The sequence below is a fragment of the Strigops habroptila genome, chromosome 9 (genome assembly GCF_004027225.2).
Source record: "Strigops habroptila isolate Jane chromosome 9, bStrHab1.2.pri, whole genome shotgun sequence".
Taxonomy (NCBI): Eukaryota; Metazoa; Chordata; class Aves; order Psittaciformes; family Psittacidae; genus Strigops; species Strigops habroptila.
Window position 1 is genome coordinate 3,829,177 of NC_044285.2, and position 26,192 is coordinate 3,855,368.

At 39.3% G+C, this 26,192-nt stretch overlaps 1 protein-coding gene across 9 annotated transcripts in view; it reads right to left on the reverse strand.

The window, feature by feature from the left end:
• The window catches only part of MEF2A (myocyte enhancer factor 2A), an 89,275-nt gene that overhangs the window by 3,997 nt on the left and 59,086 nt on the right, over positions 1-26,192 (reverse strand). For 2 of the 9 annotated variants that reach the window (XM_030498489.1, XM_030498490.1), the window contains exons 4-11: positions 23,122-23,253; positions 22,919-23,056; positions 19,739-19,958; positions 19,014-19,073; positions 9,004-9,194; positions 7,378-7,401; positions 3,740-3,866; positions 363-489 (exon numbers count right to left, since the gene is read on the reverse strand). In XM_030498489.1, the coding sequence (XP_030354349.1) occupies positions 363-489; positions 3,740-3,866; positions 7,378-7,401; positions 9,004-9,194; positions 19,014-19,073; positions 19,739-19,958; positions 22,919-23,056; positions 23,122-23,253 (1,019 nt within the window). The remainder of the gene's footprint in view (positions 1-362; positions 490-3,739; positions 3,867-7,377; positions 7,402-9,003; positions 9,195-19,013; positions 19,074-19,738; positions 19,959-22,918; positions 23,057-23,121; positions 23,254-26,192) is intronic. The other 7 variants (XM_030498494.1, XM_030498493.1, XM_030498499.1 and 4 more) reach the window with 5 other exon arrangements.

Sequence of the window (26,192 nt, forward strand, 5' to 3'; positions counted from 1 at the left end):
AAAGTTAAAAAAAGCATTAATTAAAGGGCTGAACCGCATTTATAGACACTAAAACCAAACAGGTATTTCTTATGTCCAAACGTTTGAGTTCATCACGCAGGTGACTCCCATGTAAGGAGCTGCCAGGACACAGCCTGTCTGTGGGAGAAGGGGACAAGCACCATGGAACACGAGTGCTTTGCAGCTGAGGAGCAAACCTGAAAGGCAACGCACTGTCACCAGCAGACACGAAATTAAACTGCTCTTGTGCTACATATTCCCTGGTGCACAGTATTAGGCTTGAAGCAGCCAAAGTTCCTGCCCGGCTGCAACCTGTGGCACCAGTGTCCTTGGATGTATTTATAACACTTGGGTGTACTTACACGAGAGAGCTGAGGGCTGCTGGACCGAGGTGGTGCTGCTGCCAGGCTGAAACCTGCCCGAGGGACAGCATCCCTGGGGAATTAAATCCCTGCAAGGCAGACAGGTCTGCACTAGTCAAGGAGTAATCTGAGAAGGGAAAGCAAATGAACAAGAAAGTAGTTTATAGATTATTTTTATAGATATATAAATACATGAGAATATACATGATACACACACACACAAATACAAAAGTCTTCTGGCCAAAACAAATAAAGGCAAGTGACCCAAAGGAGCCCAAACGTGAAAGTGTTGGAAGTCTGGGAGCAATCTGACTTCCCAAGGAGCTTAACAGGACATGAGCCTCCAAATGACAATTTGTTTGCATTCTGCTTTCAATTCCTACATGTTGCTGTCTCGTATAGCCGCTTCTAAACCTACACATACAATGTATTTACACATTTTCATACATCTATATATGTGTACCTTACAGTAATAAAAGTATTTGCATTTTTGAAGATTTTCAACTGCACAGACATCTCAAAGTGAAACAAAAAGGGAAGAATTTGTACGTGTCATTGGAAAGGATCAGTGTTTACTAGAGACATCCCAGTTCCGGTTCAGTTCCCAGATGGGAGGCAGCGTTAGTCAAACCAATACCATTTGGCTGGGTCATGTTCCAGTGCAGTTCGTAGCCCCAAACCTAAAACCAAGCCCAGTAGTGGAACAGCATGAGCTGCTCCCATCACATCCTGCCTCTCCCCACAGCAGCTCCATTCCTTACATTATGTCTGATCAAACTGTCATCTCTGTATCTCTAAAAGCCTCTTTATTCAGAGCCAAAAGTACCATTATTTAGAAATAAAGCTGAAATGGATAATAGAAAATCCAGCAGATCCCTGTCAACAGTCACGGACTGGCTGTCAGTTCTGGCGAGGCTGGAACGCTCTGACAGTTCTCACTTCATTCAGAGGTGAAGTTATTTTCACTTTATCAGGTTTTAAAACAAAGCCACAGACACTTCTCTGCGTTTAATTATTTTCTAATACAGCTTCCTTAAAATAATTTCCGGTCTCTTGAGAATGCAACAAATCGCTCACAGCCAAACTTACTCACACTGCCCGCAGAGGAGCCCAACTTCTGCCTCAGCAAGGGTGCTTTTTGCTGTGGTTTGTGTTTGGGGTTTGTCTGGGGGGGGTGAGTACTGTCCTAAAATGACACCACCATTATAATTTATCTCCCTCAAGATAAGCTTTCCTGAACAAGCTCCCTGTTCCCATCCACCACCTTGTTTGCTGTGGATGACTGAGGTTTCCCTTCCTACAACCTGGACCTGAAGGAGAGCCCCGAGCCCGCGGGTACTTCTTGTGCCCTGCGGTGATGGATGTGCATCACCAAGAGACCCTTCCACAAGGCCTTGGAGCTCCCGGCTGCTCCTGGCAGGTGAAGCTGCTTCAGCTGCCTTTTGGTTTCATTTCTTCTCAGTTAACATTTTTATTGGAGCTCTGAAAAACCTGCAGATTCATAAAGATTATCCCCCGAGCTGACTGACCCGAAGATCTTCTGCAGGACTAAAATAAAAACTAAAACTAAAATAAACCAAATACAGGTCTCCAATGCCCAGGACAAGCACTCAACCTTCCAAGCAGCCAGACCTGTGACAACCTGCAAGTGTGGTAGCAATGGATGTGCTATTCTGTGCCACTGGGGTTCTGTAGGAGCAGACCTGGAGAAAGTGTTAATGGGAGTTCAGTTTCCATGTGTGTTTTTCTTTGCAATTAGAGCTTTTATGATAATAGACAATTAACTTCTGGTGCTTTAGAGAGACTCTGTCTGATGGCAGGGGTTGGAGGAGATACTTTTCCAAAGCATACCAGTGCCACTACACAGTTCTCATTTCCCTAAATAATCATATATAATCCATACAGCAGGACACTAACTCCTAAACATGAGTGACTTGAGGCAAGATGGAGAAGTTGTACAGACAGAGCAGTGCTTCTACATGATGGAACCTGCTGCTGCCACCTCCAGCTACACCCTACCTTTGATGTTTGTGCCTTGCAAAATAACTGACCTATAGCCAGCAATATGCTTTATGGCTAGATTTGCTCTGCTCAAGTGTAAGTTACTGTTTAACTGACTTCTGGGGGGTTTGGATACTTCTTAGAAATGGCCGGGCTGTTTCAGGACAAGTAACTCTGTTCTGGCTCTTCCTCCAGCAAGCTGCAGGAAGAATGCTTCCCGAGCAAAACAACTTCTATAAAATAGCAAAGCTCATATCCAACATCTTAATTACAGATCCAAGAGTTCAACCTATCCCTTCCAGCCCTAGGAAAAAACCCCAAACCCTACCAATCCAGGAAAACAATTTAGGTATCTGAATTTTATCTTACCAAGTGGTGACTGCCCTGAGAATACCCAGATGACAATTTGGTTTCAACATCTAATTTCTTTTTACAAATCCCCTGAAAGGCTCAATCTAATAGAAACAATTTTAAAGTGTCTGAAAGCTAAAAGCTTTTCACAAATTATTGCATTATCAAAGGAAATGGGATGCTTTTTACAGTCATATCCCAGCGATAACGGCAGTTTTCCGGTGTGTAGGACACCAGTTTTAATTGGGTTTGCTGCTTCCCAAGGTTCAGCCTGCAGCCTCTCATCTTGGTGGTGGTTTAGCCTGGTTTAGCCATCAGCTCCCAGGCTGTTTTGGGTGAGGGACACACACAACACCGCACCCTGAAACAAGGCCAGACTGTGCCAGAAAGTGAAGGGATTTGTTAGGTGAGGGGTAAACCTCAATGAGGGACTTCTGAGAACTATTTGTTCACTTTAAGCAGCCATTAAATGCAATATATAAATCTTTGTGGCAAGTATCAAACCAACATCTGTATGTCCAGCAACTTCATACTTAAGCTTATAATCCGAAACAAGTCACCAAGCGCAATTCCTCACTCCTCTCATTGTGCCATTACTGCAATCCCATCAAGGACAAGGCCCTAACTGGGCTCTTTTGTAAACTGAAAACCCCAACAGAACCCAACTGCCTCCTGCTGCTGGAACCAAGCAGAGCAGAATGAGAGGGACAGTACACCCTGAAGCATCAACTACTGCTTAAATGTGATGCCCTTCAGTTCCCAGATGGACAGCTTGAGTACTGCTGCTGTAATCAAAGCACTGTATTGTGTCTGTCTCTGTGCAACCTGACTGAAAGCTTCTTCCTGATGTAAGTCTCAACATTTACACATTTTACAACCTAAAGGCTCATTTTTGATGAATAAGAGCCTTCATTTGCACTGAAGAGGAAAATAAAGTGTCACAGAAATGCAAATTTTCAGGGCTTATGAATCACAAAAGCCTTGTACATCTGACAAATGAAGCCACTTCATAAAAACAAGCTTACCAGTGTTGTAGGCAGTAGGCATGGCCGAGTACACCAGTCCCTGCGGAGGCAAGCTGGGAGTTGTCACGGACACCACAGGGGTAGCAAGAGGCTGTGTAGACTGAGAACTACTTATCCTTTGGGTATTCTATAAATGATTAAAAATAACAACATGTCTTGTGATATCAGAACAATGGAAAATCAAGAGCTAACATAAAAATAGCATTCAATTAAAATGTGTTTCTTGCTTTATTTTTGAGTTACGAATACATCAGGGTAGATTTCTCTAACCAGGCCAAAGCATTCAAGACAACCAAAATGATCTTGGCAAACTGAAATGAAAAAATTAATGAAGACTCACTGGGCTGCTTCCCGTGCATGCAGATGTCAACAGTGTTAGAGTTGTGGGACACAAAAATAAAGGCAATTTCTTAGGGATACACACAACAATTCTCAGAAGCTCTTAAGTGATTTCAGAGGTTTTAGTCAAAGAGGTTTTAGTGCAGCTGGCGGGGGGCGGTTCCACCAGAAAAGTCTCCCGCTCCCCAGGTGTTTACCCCACTGTCACCGTTTTGGCTGCCAGTTTTAACACTGAGCTGACTACACCTGTCCTGAAGGGAACGCAGAGATCTTCTACATTTGTGTGGTAAGACTTCAGTGATAAAATAACCTCACTGTTCCCATGGTTCCTGAGAAACTGAGAAAGAACTGGCCATAATGCAGATTTGCTTCAAGGCAAATGACATTTGAGTTCACACGGAGCAACCGTGCTTTTTGACGGGAAAAACAGCTAAACTAGATTATCTAACTGTGGGCACAATGTGGCTTTTTAATACCAGCCTGTCTTTCTCATATACTGGAATGAACATCTGTAGCAACCTTATCATTCAAATTAAGCTCTTTAACCAAATCTGCTGTTTGGAAAACCTTGCATTAACCACGGCGGGAATATCACCAGGCAGCAAAGCCGCTCTGTCACAGAACGTACGACTCCTCATGGCAGCGACTGTAAATCGTCCTTCAAAGTGTGCAGCTCAGCACCATTCTGCTGGGCCAGATACTGCCAGAAACAGGAAATGCTACATTTTTTTATTATTATTTTCAAGCAACAGAGACTCAGTTTTACCTACTGAAGCCTTAGAAGCATTAGAAGTCTCTACGCCCTGTGTTCCTACATTCTTACAGATCCATTCCCAATTAAGGGAGATGGATTTCAAACTGCTGAAAACGCAGTTTTAAAGCAAGCCCCTCTCTCTGAAAAAATACCTGCTACAAAAGCAGCAGTTTTTCATCTCCTTGGTAGAGTGCCACTTCCTGGCTTTAAAGACTGAAGCTACTACTACTTTATTTTGGAAAGAGAAACAAGTATTTCAGGAGCTGCAGTACTTAATTTTTGTCTCCACTGTGATCCTGAGCGAGTGGGCAGTATTAAAAATGCCTGATTCCCTTTGTAAGAACAGAATGAACAGGTACACAAACAGGGCTGTATTCCATTTTAAGGTTAAATTCGCGAAGATGAATTGAGGATTATCAATCCTTGGCTTCTATCTTTCCAATTAAAAGGAAAAAAACATATGCCACAGCTACCATATTGAAACTAGCCACAAGCTTCCACTGGCTACCAGGTTCTCATCCCCCTTGTGCCTGGCTGACAAAAAAAATCAATCCCACTGATTTTCTGTGTAATTTATCCCTTTAAATCACTTATGCACTTCTGAAAATCTCCACTAGACCAAGTTTATCTGGCATAAAGATATGTTATTAGAGCAGATTTTTTGTGTCTGCCAGGAATTGACCTTTTTCCAAAGCTTTCTTGGATGGCGGCCTATAAAGTTGGGATTACTGTATAATGGAAAAGTTAAGAGGAGCATACTGGGAAACAATCCAGACCAAAGGATTTCCCCATGGGATTTTTTCTTTTTGAGTGGCTAATGAAGGTGGGTTTCTGAGGTAATTTATTTCTGAATATAATCCTTGAACACTCAGCCATACAAACGCACTAAGAAATACTTGGATGTGCTGGATATTGGTTGTACCAGAGACTCAGCCAAAGATCCATGACAAATTTCAGGAATTTTTTAGATTACTTTTTACCCTGGTGCAAATGATGGCAGTACCAGGAGGAATTCAGTATCTTTATTTCATGCTACTGTTCAGATCTGGTTTTCATATTCAGTGCTCAGTTCCAACCCCACGGAATGAACGTTCACAGACATGATTTGGAACCGCTTTCCAGCACTGGAATCAGCATCCCAAATTAGCAGGATAACAGACATAACTCTGCAGGTGTACTTCCTATTTCTCTACCACGTTTGAGGAAGACACTAGTACATTTTCTTTGTGTGAGTCTTCTTCCTCTAAGAGCTGAGCCCGGTTTGTAACACCACTAGAGGGACCACGCTCCACACCGGAGCCATAAACCAACTCGCCCCCAATCTATAACGCTGCAAAGAGCACAGCAGTTCTTAGCAGGTACAAATACCTTAATTCAAGGGATTTTGCATTAATTCCAATTCCAAAGGTACTTTGATTAAGTGATTTTACATTGAATTAGAGCTTTATGTCTTGCACTGGAAACCAGACGCTTCTCTATAAAGGCGAGAAGAACGCGTGTGGCAGCTGTTCAACTGCTCAATTAGCACATCATCCCAATAAACCTTAAAAACTTCAATACTGACTTTGAAAAATCATTTCCCTTTGCTTTAGTAAATCCACTGTTCATGTTTAAGGTAAAAAAAATCAACCAACAGCATGCATTCATCAAGAAATTGATCTAAATCACTACGTTTTCCATGCTTTCATGCAATTAGAGCCTCATATTAGCAACAGGTCCATGTTCAAAACCAAATCAAGGTATGCACTGGGCAGACTGTGTATCTCTACAGTTGCACCATCTTCTGCATGGTTTGTGCTACAGCAGCTGAACAATTTGAAAATTGCTCTAAAAATAAGTTACAAATGATTTTAGCCTTACGTCCATTTTCCAGACGGAATGCCAAATGTTAAAACCTTTTGGGAAAAAATATTAAAAACACAAATCCCAAGAGCTTCCTTTCCAAAGCAGAATATCTTTCCACTGGAAAAAAAGGTAGAATTATTCAGTTGTGATTCTCTATTCCTTTTGGTAAACAGGGTACACCCCTGTGGTTTGATAATCTCACGCAGGATGAAATAATTCTGAACTCCAAGAAGGTGACCTCACCAGCAATGATGTAATCTCCTTGAAAATAAGAGAAGTAACACAGGGCTTGTGTTACAATCTGAACAACTTCAGGAGTGAAGCCACTTTCTAAAAATATGCCAGTAATTTAGGGGATGATAAGTGGTTATTTATATTTTACACAAAGGACAGTAAATATCCTATACACATGGACAGTTACTCTGTAAGGCTCTTTTCCAATGTTCCCTCCAAGAAAAACAGAAGCATTTTCAGGAGAAAAAAACCCCAGAACTTTTCAAATGGAAAGCACTAGACTTTGGATGTGTTTTCAACTTGAATTGGTCGGGATTTGAGTTCGATAAAACAAATGTATTTTTGTCTGCTAGCAAGGGAACACTGGAATTATTTAAAATATGTAATGAAACTACAGTTAGAGAGCTGTAGTAAAAGGCATTTTCAGCGTCTTGCTGGCTCTCATCAAACAGTAGCCCAAACTCACCAACTCCAATTCATCCTCCTCCGACTGTACTCAGCAAACAAGAGGGATAACACAGTTACTAAAAATAGCATTGCTTTCAAAAATGAAAGAAAAAGTCACACTTGTGCTTCAGGATTTTTATTAATTTTAATTCATATTGTGAATTGGCCACCTGATTCTGTAAGTTATGACAATTTATGTAATTTGGGTCAATTAAAAAATACCATACTGAAAGAATGTAGAAAGAGCTTAGCAAAAACAAGGACGCGGCTACACACTGACAACATGTGGATGTGAAGCACAGCAGCTTCTGGCAGGACTGATCCAATGAACATCCAGCTCAGTAACTAAATATTTTTCACATACAACCATCCCAGCACCTCTACTCTGAAACCTCTTTCCAAATTCCATAAAAAGACAGGCAAAACCTGTATTGAATATTACGTTGTTCTTAACACCAGTGAAGAGGTACTGTGCACTACTGATGTTAGAACAGCTGCATTAACAAGATCCTCTTCTTATATCTATTTCTAATTAATTTAAAAGCGTAATTTTCACTTTAGTAACCAGCCAGAGTATTTCCCAGCTCTTCTACACTTCAGTATTCCTAGAAAAACCTGAAACTTCAGGAATCATTACTCTGCGGATAATTATAGCTTTTGTTACTTGGATTAATTTTGTATTATTCATCATGAATACCAGTAACAAATGTAAGCACTTGTGGTATCTTAAAAACAAATAAGAACTACACAGAGAGTACTCGTATTGTTTATATCCTGCTCCTCTTGGTCAGGGTTCATTCTTCCATACACAGAAAACAGAAAATGTACACACAGACGTTTAAGATTTCTACATGACAGTGAAAGATTAAGACCAAAGGCTCTGGCCAACCAAATTAAAGGAAAAATAGAGTAACTCTTCCTGAAAGACCTGTTCTGGTCTCAGTGCAGTGGTTGCCTCATGCCTGACACGAAACTTGTGTGCTATTCCAAATCTAGGCTGAACAAACATTACTACCAACATGCCAAACTGCACAGTAGGATTGGAAAGTACTCAAATAGGGACTGAACCTGATCCTCATTACTCTTTCATGCCTGCATTGAAGACATGACATCCACCACGGACACACAAGGTTGCATTCCAGCACACCACATCAAACAAGTTTCTCTCCCATCGTCATTACCACTGAAGCTACATTTTATATCCCACAACCATTACAGCTGAGGACAGACAGGTACAAAGTGTGCTTTAGGGCACATTAATATAGTTCACTTCACCAGTGAGATCAGCCATTCCTCCACAAAATAATGCATAACCCTTTTTGAAAACCCACATCCTCCAAACCAACAAAGTTCTCGGTACCAATTGAGTGAGATGTAAAGTCAAACCAACAAAATCCCAACCTATGTCTCGAGGATTGCACTCTAACCCCATTTAGGTTGGTCAAACTATTGAACACTTTAAATAAAAAATTGCTTACAAATTTAACTTCTCCCAAGGTAACAACTTATAACTTCGGTTTTTCATTAGTGAAATTTCAGAATACAACCACCTTTCTATTACTGTAACCTATGGTAAGCAGATGAGATAGCGGACAGAACACTTCATTTTCACAAAGCCACTTAAAGAACAAACGTTCTCACTTACCAGTGGTGGCATCATACCCTTGCTGGAGGGTGGGATGACAACACGGAGGTCGGGTTTCCGATTGTTCATTCCAAGATTACCTCCTCCAGGTGGAGGAGGAGACTTTGTAGGCATGACTTTGCCTAAGCCATTCCCACCACCACTAGTTCCGAGCAGACTTGGTGAAGCTCGGGAATTCACAAACCCATTTCCTGAAAGAGGAAAAACAAATGTTCCCAAAGACTGAAGAGAAGCAGCAACAGAGATACAGATTTGCAGCAATACAAAATACAAATTACAAAATAATAATTCTGTAAAACTTCCAATAACCAAACCTCTCACAAGAGGTGCAGTACTGCATCATCGAACAGTCAAAAACCACTCTCACCAGAAGATCAATAGGTAAAGGTAATATCACTTCAAGGGCACACTGAGGCTGCTTAAACGCTGAGAAGAGCACATTGCCCAAGAACTATTTCTAATAACATCCGCTGTGTTTTTTTATTTCACCCTTTTAAGTTCCTCCAGGCTGAGAAAAAAAGTCTGTGGATTTGCACAACTCCATCCCCACCCCCAGAGAACATGAACTATACTGAATTGTTGTCTGTTAGTGTGAGAACAAAAGATATCAGCTCTTAAAGTCTCTTATTTCCAAAATGTATTCTTCTAATATCTTCAGGACCTACAGGGCTCCAGTATCTATGTTCTAATAAATTTAATTTCAGTCTCAAAAATATATACTGTCCGATTATTATATTTAGCAATGAGGGGGACAAATCCTTTCCCTTCAAATCCATTCCAAGCTCTGTACGCAGATATACACATCCTTTATGCCCATCAATTTAATTTACACAGGTCCTTCTCTACCTTACTCCTGATACTCATTCTAAATAGAATTAGACACGCCGAAGACTACATGTCCTGGCTTCAGCACTGAAAATCTCCAGAAGCTGAATATGCTCAAGACAAAGGCCGTAGCTCACATTCAGATCACAAAAAAGCAACAAGACAGTAAAACAGTTAAGTGCCAGTATTCTGTTCTCCACTGACAAAAGCACCAATCATGTTACCAAAATACATTTCTCAGAAAAAATTTAAAGCCACATTCCAATGATTTTATCTTATTTATAGCAACATTCCCAAAATACACACACCTTATTCAGCTGCAAAAAAAAAAAAAAGAGTTGTTAAGGAAGGAGAATTTCACAACAGGGGACCCTACAGTTCACACTACAGAACTTGTGTATGTGTGTGTATAAATAAATAGTTCATAGTACCATTATGTTTATACTAATATTGCAGTTCTGAAAGCAGCCTTTATAGTCAGAATTCAGAGAAAAGTCTATTACACAAAGTTCACTGTGTGGGAAATTCTCTTCTAATAGCCCATAGCGCCACACTGGCATGAATTTTGTATTATTATTCTAATTTGAATAGGCCCCTATGCCCAATCCAATTTTATTACATTAAGTACATATTAATCTGGAAGGAATTAAAATAAGAAAGTTGTCAGTGTGACATTCCACCTCCTTTAGCAAAATTTCAAATGCCTTTAAAAGCTTAGCAAGAATGAAGAACACAACACTCATGGAGGTGACTGGTACTGCTAAGATACTCAGCTGGTGTACGTGGTAGGTGTGAATTCACCAGGATGGTAATGAGCCTCCTCCATTACTACTGATCCTCATTACGCAGCAAAGAAACTGCCAAATGCAATCTTCATCTCTGCCCTGTCCACCAGCAATGGAACCCTACGTCTTGTTTTATCAATTTAGAAATGGAAAAAGCAAAGATTTACAAGGGCATGTAGTGACAAGGACAAGTTTAAATGGCTTTAAACTGAAAGAGAGGAGATTCAGATATTAGGAAGAAGTTCTTCCCTGTGAGGGTGCTGAGGCGCTGGCACAGGGTGCCCAGAGAAGTTGTGGCTGCCCCATCCCCGGCAGTGTTCAAGGCCAGGCTGGACACAGGGGCTTGGAGCAACCTGCTCTAGTGCAAGGTTGGAACTGGATGAGCTTTAAGGTCCCTTCCAACCCAAACCATTCTAGGATTCTACGAATTATAACAAAGCTCTTGTCCTTATGTGCAGATACTCTACTAAGGTTTATAAAGCTCTTTTGAAAACAGTTACTGCTAAATACTTTCAAAGAAAAAAATGTGTAAACTGGTAGAACTTACTGGAATTTGCAACCACAGTATCAGTCTTGTTCACATATGGATAAGCACTAAATTCACAACTTTAAAGCTAGGATTTCAAATTCTGGATTTACTTACTTTGTGGATTTCCTACTGTGCCCAAAGCCTGACCATACATGGATGATCCGATATGTCCCTTGAGTTTTTTGAGGTTAACAGAGCAAGGAGGAGTTATTCTAATTTAGAATTTTCCTGAAGCATTTGTATGAGAGGTACGGAAATACATTTTCTGAGAATTTAAGTGTTATGGGGAAATGAAGGAACACAGACAGCAGAAGGAAGAAAAAGCTTTTTATGTCAGCATTCTTCCTTGTGTATTAAAAGCCACAGCAAAAACTCATTTCGTGATTGCATCTACATTCCTCAGCAGAAAACAGCAGTATTTATCGGGCTGCTCTTAAGGTTAACGATAAAATTCAGTTAAAGTGGTTGAAAAGTCGGTCTAGAGCTGAGAATATGTACTAGAGCTAAATATACTCCTGACTGCTAGGAGAAAACTACCCACAGTTAGGTCACACAGAAAAACCAACCGGCCGCAGAAGAGAAATTCAGTTCTGTGCTAGCCCTAAGGTTCCTGAAACTCTGAGGCAGTTGTCATAGAATCATGGTTTTGTTAAATACAGGTATGCATCAATCCCTATCCATTATTAATGAGTGTAAACATGAGTTACAGACAGCCTACAGAGCATTGGATTACAAGAGAAACCTTGCACAATGGACAGAGTAAAAATTAAGTGGATTTGGAACCAGATGGGAGAGGAAAAATTATTAGAAAAGAGCATAATTTTCACCAAATTGCATCTAAGAAATTTTTACAGTATCTTTCATTTTCAGAAAAAATAAAAATAAAAATAAGCCAGAAGATTTAAAGAACTTACTGTTACAAAAAAGTCTGGACTTCAATCTAATAATAATAAATAGCATTTCATTACTCACAAGGCTGTCAGTGTTACCTTTTCTATGCCAAAGCTGCGGTGTTCCAAGTTGAATTTAAACTTCAGGACAATAACACTTTGTATAAACAATGGAGTTCTGTACAGCATTTTAGTCTATCCTATGATACCATTTCCTGTCCTCTGTTTCCAAGTATTTCGGTAGCTCGTGTGTTAAATCTGGACAGTGTCTTTCTTCCACACCCAATACAGTCATTTCCTGCAGCCCTTATTACAAGGCTCTGCCAATCCTTCAGAAACATTTCATGCTTTTAGTAGTGCTGTCAAAAACAACAAACTCCTTGCCATTGCCTCCTCTGTGCAATATCATTCAGGAGCAGGGCAGAGTCAAAGCATTTGTTCTGAAAAAAGGCTGAGAATTTTTTAAAGTGAGTGTTTAGAAAGAATATATTAAGAACAGGAGAAACAAAAAATGTCCTAAGTGTGCAATACTAAAGGTATCAATCCCACAGCAGCCCTTTGTTATAAATGGCAAACACTGGACATGTAGCAAACACTGGAGTATCTGTATTGATTATCTGAGGAATCATATGCTGGGGCTGCAATGAGAGTTTGGAATATTCATTTTTAGTACGAAACTTAAAGCCTTTTTTTCCCGTTAATTATCTAATAAGAAAATCAAATTACAAGCTAAGAGTGAAAGGATAACTAAAAGCATGATATTTCTTACAGCAAGGTCAGGAGCCAGAAGAAGATAACAATTACAGGATGATGCAACTATGCGGCTGTTTGCCAAACTGAGGCTTTAATAACCCCATAAATCCTACTTACTATTTTGTATGATACAGAAATTGTATCTACCCCACCCACTATAGATCTTCCCCAAAGACAATGACTTTATGTTTAAAAACACTACCAAACTGAAAAATGGAAACAGAATATAAAATCCTACATAAGTGTAAAATAAGACTGTTTTTACTTCCATTGGCAGTTCTATTTATCTCTAATTCTGCAAAACAGACGATGAAAACATGTTCAAAACACTTCTTTGGAAAACAGACACCAATGCAAAGATGATAAGCTCTCAATTATATGAATCATAATTTAATTAGTTCATGATAACAAACACTGCCAATGTGCATTAGCCTACTTCTTGTTTGGTCAGAAAACGTTTACTTTTGAAGTAACTTCTTTTCTGAAGCTAAACCTTAAAACCCACCCATTTTAACAAGTGTGTATTTTGCCTTCAGAGACATAATACAGCTTAATCTCATTTACTGTCCTGCAGCCCTCGACGCAGCATTCAATTACGTGAGCCAGACTCATATTTCACTATATAAATCACATCAGCTGAAACAATGAACACACGTGGCTGGAAAGTGCTCCTGCCCTTATTACTACTCAAAGAATAAATTATAGGCATTGATGCCATTAATCTTTTTTTGTGGTTCACCTTTGAAGAAACTGGACAGTTATACACAGATTTGGAAAATAACTGTAGGCAAGCTGCTCAGCAAGATAAGATTAAGCAAAAATAAGAAGAGCAGTAAATAAATATTAATGCCTCAAATGACATCATACAGCCCAACACACATCATGTAATTAGAAGTAAACTGAAAATCGTGCTTGCAATAAGCCACCAATTCACTGTGCATCTAGAGGACCAGATAAAATCTACTGAAGAGAAATGCTCACATGTAGGATCTTGGTGGGGATTAATGTCATGTTGCAATTAAATACAACAGCATTTCTATGCGCATTAGTTGCTCAATTTAGTTAATTTTTTTTGTATGACAGCTTTAAGTGGAAATTAAATAAATAATAAAAACCCCTACAACCAAAACCCAGAATATGCCATTCATACCATCTCCAGCTTTGCACAGCCATCACTGCTGATCCTATCATCATTCCCAAGCCTAAGTTCTCTGACGGTTTTGGAAAGAATTTACAGCTTAAGGAAGCTGAAATAAATGTATTTCCACTGATCTTTACAATACTTCAGATAGTGCTATGATTAGAATTAAAACATACCTTTGACAGTAACGTAAGATTTTGAAACATGTCTAACATGTATGAATTAGACTTCTAAAGCAGTACTTTAGATATTAAAACTCATCAAAAAGAAATACACATGACTAAGTGTCAAGGGAATGCTTACTCATGTTAGGAAACTAAAATAAAACCCTCATTTCCCAGGTTGCTGAGAGATTTTCCTTTTTTTTCCTTGCCTAAAGTTACATAAAAGGAGAGACAATTTTCAAGAATATTTAGAATTTAAATGGGCTTTCTTCACGACCAGGATTGTTATTCAGAATGCAGCAGCAGCAAACCTAAAACAAAGGCATACTGCGTTTGTATCTAAATGTTACTCAGCTTTGTGTGAAATGCTAGCAGTGGTAACTGGATGACTTTTAGGTCTTTTGTCAACTATACAGTTTACAGTTAATGAAATCAGACTTTCTGAACTTGTTGATTCCCATGTGTCTATACAAAGCCAATGTAAAGAATGGTAAATGATGGATGGCAGTGGTGATGTGTTTAGAACATCTGAGGATGTGTGGTGGTGTATCCTGGGAAAGGTGACATTATATGGAACCCCAGACTGCTTTGGGTTGAAAGGGACCTTAAAGCTCATCCAGTTCCAACCCCCTGCCACGGGCAGGGACACCTTCCACAGGTTGCTCCAAGCCCCTGTGTCCAACCTGGCCTTGAACACTGCCAGGGATGGGGCAGCCACAGCTTCTCTGGGCACCCTGTGCCAGCGCCTCAGCACCCTCACAGGGAAAAATTCTTTCCTAATATGTAATTTAAATCTCCTCTTTCAGTTTAAAGCCATTACCCCTTGTCCTGTCACTACATGCCCTTGTAAAAGTTGCTTTCTTAAGGTGGTCGTCTACAACAGTGCTAAGCATTTTATCTGATGCAGATGACACAGGTAATGAGTTTGACAGTGAGGGTGGAGGAAGAAGAAAGTCTCTTTTCTTAAGGAAGAGGCTGATAGCTGCAATCCAGTTTCAAGCAAAATTCCTGCAAGAGGTATGTTTTTCCTGAGTTGGCTGGATACTTCTCATTGGGGTGTCTCTCATTTAATAAGCAAAACAACACAATTAAAAAGGTATGCACAGACAGCTGTTTTGTTATTGAAGCCTTCAAGGTGTACTCTTAAGAATTGCAGCATATTAGCCATTTGACTCAGACTTGTGAAAGACCAAGCTGAAAGATTCTTTTATCCTCAGACAAGCCAGAAAAAGGTCTCCCAGTCAGCCAAGCCCTCAAGACAAAGGGAACACTTACAGGTGGAGCCCTTCACAGTTCTCCGTCTTGATCCCTTTCTGGCAATATACAAGCAGTTTACAGGTGCGTGCAAGCTGTCAGCTGCACCTCTGCATAATCCGTCCTCAGGTCAGACCACAGATGATCTACACTGTCTCTTAATAGAGATACAACAGCTCTCAAGACACAGCTATATTCCAAAGAAATTCAGTATTCCTAAAGTTACTTCACATTCTCAGAATCTGAAGATTAGTGAGGACATCAGAGAAGATACAGCTCTGGAACAAAGATTAAAAATTCACTACTCAAGAAGACCAGACCTATTCTTATCCATTCTCCTGATGATAAAATTGTAAAGATAATTTCCCAGATTAACCGGGTCCATAACCTGCATTACTGACCAGAATGGCTATTTCACTGACAAAGAAATCCATGGGCAAATAACATTCTCTCTCTGAGAGTTCACAAAAAGCCTCTACTTTCGACAGCTCTTTCAGAATCATCTAGGACTGAGATCACGTAGGATTGGGAAGAACTTAGGGAACTCATCTCAGTACAACGGCCTCAAGGTTTATGGTTTTCATGCAGCCTTGCATGAAAACCAGTCAGGTCCTTTGCATGGTTACCTCTATGCCACCCATTAAAGATATGGAAGAAAAAGCAGAGACTGGGTAACAGTGGTACTTCTTTTGAGTCCTTCTGATTCTCAGAGTCCTCAAGGATGGGACGCTGTCACTGGAACTGCACTTCACTGGCACCTCTGGATGATTCAAGGTATAACACTGACTCTGCTGGAACACAGTGAAGCAGAGCTCCTTGTGACACCTTTGGATGTGATCCATCCATCAAGTCCTTTCAGTTCAAAGGCAGAGAAACTCTCCCCCTCATTCACATACTTGGAGCAAGTGAGGCTATACTTCGCCTAATTAGAATCCACAGCCTTTTGAAAGGAGGATATGGAAATGCAGCATGTGTTCAAGCCACAATCATGCTGACAACAAATATCAAGGTGTACACATCCCGCTGATAGGAGATTCTTGAAGCATATTGGGTGCCCATCAAAAGCTGAACAGAGTTTAACACTGACCACAGGCAACAGTACCATGAAAATTCTAGCTCTAAAACATTGGATCTAATTAACAGACAAAATAAATTAGCTCAAAAGCAAACACTGTCATAATGCCGGACATTTTCTCCCCTCTCAAAGCTGATACATTTGCCAAGTAAAAAATTCAGCAGATGGTTTTTATGTGGTGGGTAACGTTTTAAAAATACTACAAAATAAAAATGCTTTTGCAGAGTTATGACAGCTGCATGTGAAGTGAGCTATCAGTATTATAAAATAATCACAAAATTTTCTGTTCTAGATAAAAAACCCACCTACCAATCTTTGCTACAACAGGCAGATATTTTTACTCAATTTTCCACAGAAAAACTGTTAAGTTGGCAGATTGACTGCTAAAGCAAATCAGATCTATTCCAATCAAGTTACACAGGACTTGAGAAAAAGACTTATGTGAGCTAAATATGAGCCATTTTATGCAACATCTTTGTTTGAACTGGGTCCCAACTAGGCAAGATAACCTTTACTTGCTTTTTATTCAGAGATAAAGGCATGTAAGTATCTTTGAATGAAACGAGAACAAAATCTCAAATGCTCAACACTTCATAATGCCAAGTAAGACTTGGATACTTTTTCCTTTGTCTGTAAGAGAATATCTGGGAATATGGATATGCCAATACTCCATCTTTATCTTTGCCATCTCTTCTATAAATTATGAGCTGCAAATTTGATATGTGCCCTTTCACAACTATATCCATACGAGAAATCTCCATTCCTGAGAAGTTTAAAAGATTGAAAGCTACAAGAAGAAAACACAGGCTTTTTAAGTGAATTCTACATAAATGTAGCAAGAAACTAAAGCCATTGTTGTCTGCAGACATAATTAACTTGATATACACACTTCAACGGCAGCTGTCAAGCTCAGATTGACAAGTTAGCAGATTTACCCAATCTGGTTATGTGTGGTTTCTTGATTTCGGTTGCAACTGAGAAGGTTACTGTGCACCTGACAGTATTTAAAAGGAGCCATGCCATACCCTAGCAGAAAGTCGAGCTCTGACAACTTAGGGGCACTCTGTGGCTTAGTATTCTGGTGCTAACTAGGTAGCTGAGTTTCGCTAAAGGTGGTACTTATAGATGTTCCACTGATCTTCTATAGCCACCACTCTTGTATGAAAAAATTCTTTCTAGAAATGAGTGGGTATATGTGTAACATTCTGGGTGCGATGTTCTGGAAAGTAAGAGATAAGTGATGCATTTTGACTTTTCACATAAACTATTAATAAATGCAAGAAGGAAAACATTTTATGGCATTAAATATGTTCACCAAGCTGCTTTAACCGGGTATTTCTACAGCTTAATATTGTATAGCAAGTGCTGTAAACAACGGTTTTATTTGCTTACTGAAAGCAGGAGTCTTAAGTCTGAGGCTGTTGTTACTAAAGCCTGATTTTGGAAAAGAGGCCTGAAACAGCCTGATAATAAACTTATTTAGTCTGACTTCAGAAATGCTATGGAAATCCACATCTGACCTCCACAGTTTCTAAAAATAGTCAACTTTTTTTCAGCTGAGGAAGTTTCCTCCATTTAAAATCTTGCTTACCTGATGGAAACCACTCTTTAATATTTCATATCTTTGCTGCACATAGCCAAAGAACGGATAAAGAGTGGAAAGTCAATTCTGTGCTTTCAGCCTTGTAGTTGTGGCATTTTTTATTCATCAATTCAATTGCCTGACTTCATCTTCAAAGAACTTTTTCCCCAGTTGCCACACAAAGTAGCCAGTGGGCAAATACTGAAAGGTCAACAGTTGCTTCTCTTGCTACAAACACATACCAAGGAGAGTTGTGTGTATTTGCACAACTGACCTTCAGTCACCAAGACATCTCAAGGCATGGAAGGAACATAAAGGAAGCGGGTGAACTATCATTTATTTTGCCCTTCTGTAACGTGATAAATTTCAGGGGCTGCCCTCTATTAGAGTACTAGATTTTGTGTAGAGGAGATAAAATATTATTTAAATGAAACAGTGCTATCATATCTTTCTACCAAAGACCAAAACACATACTGTGAATTTGATTTTTTGGCAACATCTCTAATTTGTTTTTGAAAGAAATTCTGATCATCTTCCAAAATTTAGACAGAACCTAGCGATGAGCTTCCAAGATTTATTGCTTTCTTTGTATAATTGCTAGAAAATGATTAGCAAGACACACATGGCAATACAAACAATACAGTCTGTATTTTCTTCCTTTTGATTGGCACCACAATCAGGTCTTGCAAATACTAAGCTTGAGAACACAGCCGAGTTGTCTTTAGTGTAATAGTTCAGTACAGAAAAACAGAAAAGGAGGAACAGCATGCTGCTACTGAAAACCACTAACAAAAAATGCAAATATTACTGAAGTGGAAAGGGTACGGCAGCAAAGCTAAATGCCTGACAAGAATTTACAAGATTTAACAATTGCAAGGCAACTAAAAGAATTATGACCGTTGTTCTTCCACAACCTCTTTTTCAAGAGTCCAAATAAAAAAATTGCTTTTGAGTAACTGTGAAACTAAACCCACAGTACTATTTTTCAACAAAAAGATGATACCACACTTACCAACTGGACTGGTACCAGCTCCATTTGGCACTGTGAGGTCAGTTGTCCCCATCATTCCACCTAACAAAAATAACAGAGAATTAAATTACCTTTCATTAAATTAATTTTATACAGTATTGTATCATTGTGTACTTCAAAGCTTAAGCCTTTAAAAAAATAAAATGCAGCAATACCATTAAGAACTTGTTTCCTGGGGTTTGTTTGCTTGTGTTTGGTCTGGGCTTTTTTTATAATCATAGAACGGTTTGGGTTGGAAGGGACCTTAAAGCTCATCCAGTTCCAACCCCTGCCACTAGAGTAGGTTGCTCCAAGCCCCTGTGCCCAACCTGGCCTTCAACACTGCCAGGGATGGGGCAGCCACAACTTCTCCGGGCAACCTGTACCAATGCCTCACTACTGCCATAGTAAAGAATTTCTTCCTAATGTCTAATCTAAATCTCCCCTCTGTCAGTTTAAAGCCATTCCCCCTTTTCTGGTCACTACACGCCTCTGTAAAACACCCCTCTCCAGGTTTCTTGTAGCCCCTCTAGGCACTCAAAGCTGCTCTAAGGTCTCCCTGGAGCCTTCTCTTCTCCAGGCTGACAAGCCCAGCTCTCTCAGCCTGGCTCCAGAGCAGAAGCGCTCCAGTCCTCAGAACATCTTCGTGGCTTCCTCTGGACTCATTCCCACAGATCAACGTCCAACAAGAGTGTATAAAGGAAAGCACAACAGTACTGAAATCTCACCTGCATTGCCAGTACTCGGTGGTCTCTGAGGGGCCCCAGGTGATACGTTCCGATGCAGGGTGGTCTGAGGTGGGGAGAGCATGGTCGTGTCCGTTAACGATGAACTGGCAGCCAGTGATGGGGATACGAGGGAACTCCCTGGGTTACTGTAGGTTAAAGTGTTGGGATTGGACACTGGAACTGTAACCGACATCGAGAAGTTCTGAGCAGGCAAGCCAGGCTGGAGGAAAGAAGACAAGGAACACACACAAGACAACAACATTAGTATAATTATTTCTGCAGAAATAGCACATTATAAAAATACACATTAAAGTTTGCCAAGAATTACTCAGGTTCAGAAAAAAAAAAAAAAAAAGAAGAGTTAATTATGTTAGTTTTTAAACTGTATTAAGCATACAATTTTAAAACATCCCTTTGTTGTGGAGTATGGTGTTAAACTCTTAGACATCATATAAATACAGTTCCAGAAGAATTACTCATCCACTTCTACAATAATGAAAGTTCAAATACAAAAGAATTGGATATTCATATGAAGTCACAAGCTCACAAATTTACCAGTTAATTTGGATTATTACAAAGCAATGATAAGTTAAACATGTCTACAAATCACTGAAGTGCTGTACCTTCAAAATGTAAGCATAAACATGCACATTATAAAATAAACAATTACACAAAAAAAGAAAAAGTTAGTAATAACATTTTCCATTAATAACCTTGCCAAAATATTGCTACTAATCTCTAAAACTTTCTTTTTCAACAGACTAAAAGAAGTAAACAGATCTTTAGAAAGTCACTGAGTTCAGTAATTTGAATTTAAGCATTTCCACTGTCATTACTGTGACTGTATTCCACAAAGGCCTGCTTGAATAACCACTCCATCTTTCTTTCTTGCAAATCTTTTTTTATTTTTTTTTAATTCAAAGTTTTCCAGCATTATTTACAAGGCAACTATTTTTCTGAAGTATATATGTTTGTTATTCAACAGCTATTTGAATCAAAAGCTTACATGCCTGCCCATCTATGGTACTCATTTGGTTATGACTAACTTCTTTGGCCTTTGTCTCATTCCTATCCTTTGACAGTGATGAGTTTCTGAAACAAAAGGGACTGTTTTCTTTCACAACTCTTATAATTACTGGAAACAAAACCAGGACAGGTACAATTTAAGGGCAAAACTTAAGTGGTATTACTTTAGTGGTATTTATTGACAGAATATAGAGATAATAGTTTTGATTTAGAGGTCAAATGCAGATGACAAACATTCATGACCTAGCAAGTATACTTAAAGATATGCACTTTTGCCATGTGCAGCTGAAAATTTACTTGGAATGAGACTTCTGTACAATGATTTTGATAGAAATAAAACAATAACTAATTAAAAGAACAGAATACATTTTCTACAAGAAACAAAATCTCTTACTGGCGACAGCCAATGACAGTGTCCCTTCTGAAGCGTTCTAAGAATAATTATCAATTTTTGGCACCAATGGAAGGAAAAAGCAATGAAGCATAGTGACATAATGCTAGCAAATCATTCACAGTATCTAACTAATGACAAGCTGTACTGGTATTTGTTTTCATGGGAAAATACTTCAAGAAACAATTTAGTATCTACCAAAAAGAAGGTTGCTTTTCAAACAGTACGCTGCCAAATAATTCAGACTAAATTTGAAATACCTAAATTGCTTAAAACAATGCTAGAAGCTAACAGTTGGAACATTTTTTCTGTAGGTGTCTCAATCCAGAACTAATAAAAGACAGCTTCCCCCCACACCTTACAACAAAGGCTGCCTCTGCCCATCTATGGTACTCATTTGGTTATGACTGAATTCTTCACGCTTTGCCTCATTCCTATCCTTTGAGAGTAATGAGTGCACTAGAACAAAAGAAACTATGTTTTTATACAGACCCATAAGTACTGGAAACAGAACTATAACAGGCCCAAATTAAGCTATAAATACAGAACCAAAAAACAAATGTTGCCTTTTTTATTTACACTGATGTCTGTACAGACAATTTAAACTGTTCATGAAGACCACAGAAAATCAAGGGAGAGCAGTTTAGCTGCAACAAACTGAGAGATGAGGCCTAAAGATGTCTCAACGCTGAAATGTTGGACATCAAAAGCTTCAAAAGAAAGCAAGAACAAAGATATTGGCTTCCTTCAAGTATAAAGAACTTGCTAAAAGAAGTGATGCTGGGTGTCAAGACTGTCAGTTTGCTGACAGTCCCAGAGATGGCCTTATTGCTCTGAACTATGAAATATTTCTAGTACCAGCCAGTCATTTGGGGACATGCTATTCCAAGTGCCCCAGGGTCTGTGCTGATTAACCTAGTCAGTCCATTTACTTTAACTGCTACAAGATTTGCAATGTTAAAAAATTCAAAGGCTGTGGTAGAGCCCTGTATTTGTTTTCTTAGAAAATACTTCCCCTGTAATACTCAACACTAATCAGGTTTTGTAGATGGAAAATAAGTATCATCACATACACTTCCATGAAAAACATGCAAAATTTACACTGCTGTTACATTCCCAAGCTTCCTGAGTTCTGGAGCCAAGTGACTTTTTACTTGGGTTGTCACACCATGTAAATTGGTTGGAACCTGGGACAAAATTTTCCACGATCTTTCAGTGGCCAAGGCAGTATCTGTTAGAATATCAATAGGAGCAAGACACACATCTTTTAAGGCTCCCGTTATCTTTAAACTTCTAAATACCTTTCTTCATCCACTCTTTGGCACAACAAATCCCACTGATTTGATGACCGAATTAATGCAAATCTATCTGCCTTTTTGTAACATACTGCAAAATCTTGATCAACAGACAGATAAAGAGCTACAAGATGTAAATAAACTATCCTACATCCCACGACAAAATCTATCTTTATAAGAATATTTTCGGTAGGATTAGCAAAGCAGCTAAGCTCCTGAAATTTAGAAATGCTACCTCGTGTTCACAAGGTATGAGAAACTGTGAGTGAAAAAGAGAAGCTACGGATAAATCTTCTTAGATAAAATGCATTTTAACAAGAATCAGCATCTCATTTTGCCTCAAAAACATATACTCCCTTCTCAAACCGTTACATCCTCTTATCTTTTGCAGCGGTTTTCAGTGGTAAGCAAACACCATGAAAATTCTCATGCATGTAATAGAAGCACAAACCATACTTTAGTACTCACTGCGATTTTATGATTCCGCATCATATTATCAAACTCTTCATTAATTTTTTTATATTTTTCTTCTGTATGTGGCGTGAGCACATATGAAGTGTCAGGGTCCGGGCTGTCGCACCCTCTGTGTTCCTTCTTGTTCAGAGCCTAAATAATGAAGTTAATAAAAAGGATCAACAAATAAAAAGTAGAGATAAAATAAAAGTACTTACAGGGCCTCGCTTGAAAATAAAATCACTATCTTCATTTAGTTTGCTGAATCTGTCCTCCGATAGTGGACTGTGCTCAAAGTAATCGTCAGCATCAGGGCTCTCACAACCATTAAGGCCTTTCTTTCTTAAGGTCTGAAATACAATTGGAAAATTCACATACAAATCATACTAACTTGCCAAGAAGTTTTGTATACTACTGAATCATTCAGAGCCACTGAAACTACATGAAACTTTCACAGACAAAAACTCACTGTTCAACAGACAGGCTTAGTCTTTCAAAATAAAGGCATAGTACACAAAGAGAAAAGGTTCATTTAGAGGCACAGACTCTCCCAGGTGCCATCTCACGGGTAACTTTAACCTACAACCACTTCATCTTCCCAGCATTCCATGTAAAACTGTTTTTAGCTACTGGCTGATGGAGTGATGTTGCCTGACATACAAGGAACATTCAAGCCTATGGCAAAAGAGTTAATGGCATCACTGGTGATTAAAAGCCAGTTTACCGGATTTTTAATGTATTGATATTAGCATCCCAATATCCACATTTTAAAGAGCAAACAGTTAAGCTCCGAGAAACACAGTGGCTAAAATTTGCAATCAAGTTCAACAACTGCAGTACATTCATATATATAACACTTGTTACAAAGGCAGGACTTCCCTGTGTTTCTGTCATCCTGCATGATAACAAGAACTGCAAAAAAAGTATAAAAAGAAATTACATAATCCCTCTCTACAATGACTTAGTTTGCTAAATATAATTTTTTTCAGACTCCTTTAGCCTAACTTGATGCAATTGCTTTTTTGGGCTATTTCCTGTTTTCTGATGGAGAACTCACATCAACAGCCCCTGGAAAAAAACAAACTTTTCTACAATCTAGGCATTACAAATAAGCTACTGAAGTTTAGTGGTGGACTTGGCAGTGTTTGGTTAACGGGTGGACTCAATGATCTTTGTGGGTTTTTCCAACTGAAATGATTCTATGTGAAGCTACGGATCTCATGGCCAGATTTTAAAGGATATTTGTGTTCCTTGTTGTTTTTCTTTTTCACCTTATTACACAATCAGAAATCTTTCTTTGCAAGTTCTCACATATAACAATACAATATATAAAACATTACCTATGGAAAAATATTTAATGTTTTAAAAAGTTTCACAAGGAAAGCAGTATCAATTTTTAAACAGGTATACTTTAGAGTACATAAAGCAGCAGTAGGACTATGCAGGCATGAGGGGGTTTCTGTGTTTTCTTTGTGAGAAATTATCTATATTCCATGAATTTTACACTAAAACCCCCTGAAGATTTAAAATGCGCAAGCTGGTCTCTCAGCACCATAAAGAAAGTGCATTTGTTTTCCCATAGAAGGTATGTTTCCATAACACACTGAATTTCTGATTAAAACCCCCCCACTGTTTGAGTTTAGACTACGGTGTTCATCAGCATTTTCTGACTGCTACCTCCTAATTTTTAGTACAATAAGAAGTACACAAGGCTTTCTCACTATACACACATATAGAAGATTATTCCTATTTCTACTTCAGTTTTCAAGCAGCACTTGAAAACTCAGTTACGCCATCTGAAATTCTTGAATATCACGGGTCACCATAAGCTGAAATTCCTTCTCAAGTTTCTTGGCTTGCTCTGCAGATCCCACACAGTATCTGGAACTCCCACAAAAATGCAATCACTAAATCAGCATATGGGGAAAACAGGTGTAGGTTCCTCCAGCACCTGTCACAGCCCCCATCCCGCTCCTCTACCCAATCAGCTGGACACGTATATGGATGTGGCCATACAAGGGCCGGCTCTTCGGGCTCTCAAGGTCGGAGCCTGTTATCCCTCTCCCAGCCCTTCCTAACAAGTCAGCCTGCCAGTCTTCTACACTTTGGTATCAGCGGGAAAATGTTAACACTGTATAATCTGGATTACACTTAACCCCTGCAACCCATAGAACTCTCTAAATAGAATCCAAATGTGTCTTTACATGGTGTTCAGCTTCAACATGCATATGCAGTGCCCAGGGCACGATGAGAAGCTGCATTTAGATACTATTAAGAAAGATCTTGCGAGAAATACACACACACACGTATCTAGTTCACTTCCTTTGACAAACACGTTAAAGTAATGTTAAGTATTGCAGCATGGGGTTTCATTAGTGCTCCTTTCAATACTCTAAAACAATCAAGTGAAGCTTTTAAGTGTAATGCCGCTAATTCATACTCCTGGATCTGCCTGAAAATTATACTTAAGGTTCCAATATAAAGGAAGAGACGCAGTTAAATACAAAAATGCCTCCTTCCTCTTCGTGGCTGGATTTTTTTCTTTATGATAACAATGGGGTTAACTCTGCTTTGACTCATGAGGAAGGAAAATGCCTCAGTATCTCCCGTTTAGATTCTGGAAACCGTCACTCCAGATGGGGTTCCTGTCATTGTGGAAGGATTTAAGCCACGGTTCACTGTTACAGATAGTAAGTCTGGGTCCGATAGCCAAAGCTCTGTCTCCTTATCGCTAAAACATGAACTGCCACTTTGAGGACCCAACCATAAAAAGACTGCCAACTTTATCATCGCCCAGTAACATAACAGTGAACCATTCCTGCTCCGTGGCTCGTAGGAACAAGTGGAATGCTGTAATCTGTTCACACGGCCAGGCGCAGCCTACGCGAGACAGTGCAGCCTCAGCTTTCTCACAGCCTGCCGAGTGAGACATGATAACGGGCCCCGGCTCAAGGGAAAACAGGGAAGGAGGTGACTACTGGGAATTGCTCCGTAGGGACACAGGAAGGCCAAACTCCATAAACAAGTGCTGACTCCGCCCTTGAGAATCGCTACAGCTAAAATCTTTTATTTCTCCAATTCATGTAAATAACTCACCTCCCTTACTGAGCTATTTCCAAGATATGATCATGGAGACTGAAATTTTATTAACTCCATTAGTTTAAAGAAAAAACTGCCAGTTCATGAGACTAACTAATATTTGTGTAACATGAAGAGAATTTTATATCTCTGCTATGATGCACAAGCTCATTTAGAATAAAAGCAGAGGTTTTGCAGTTGAGGCTAATAA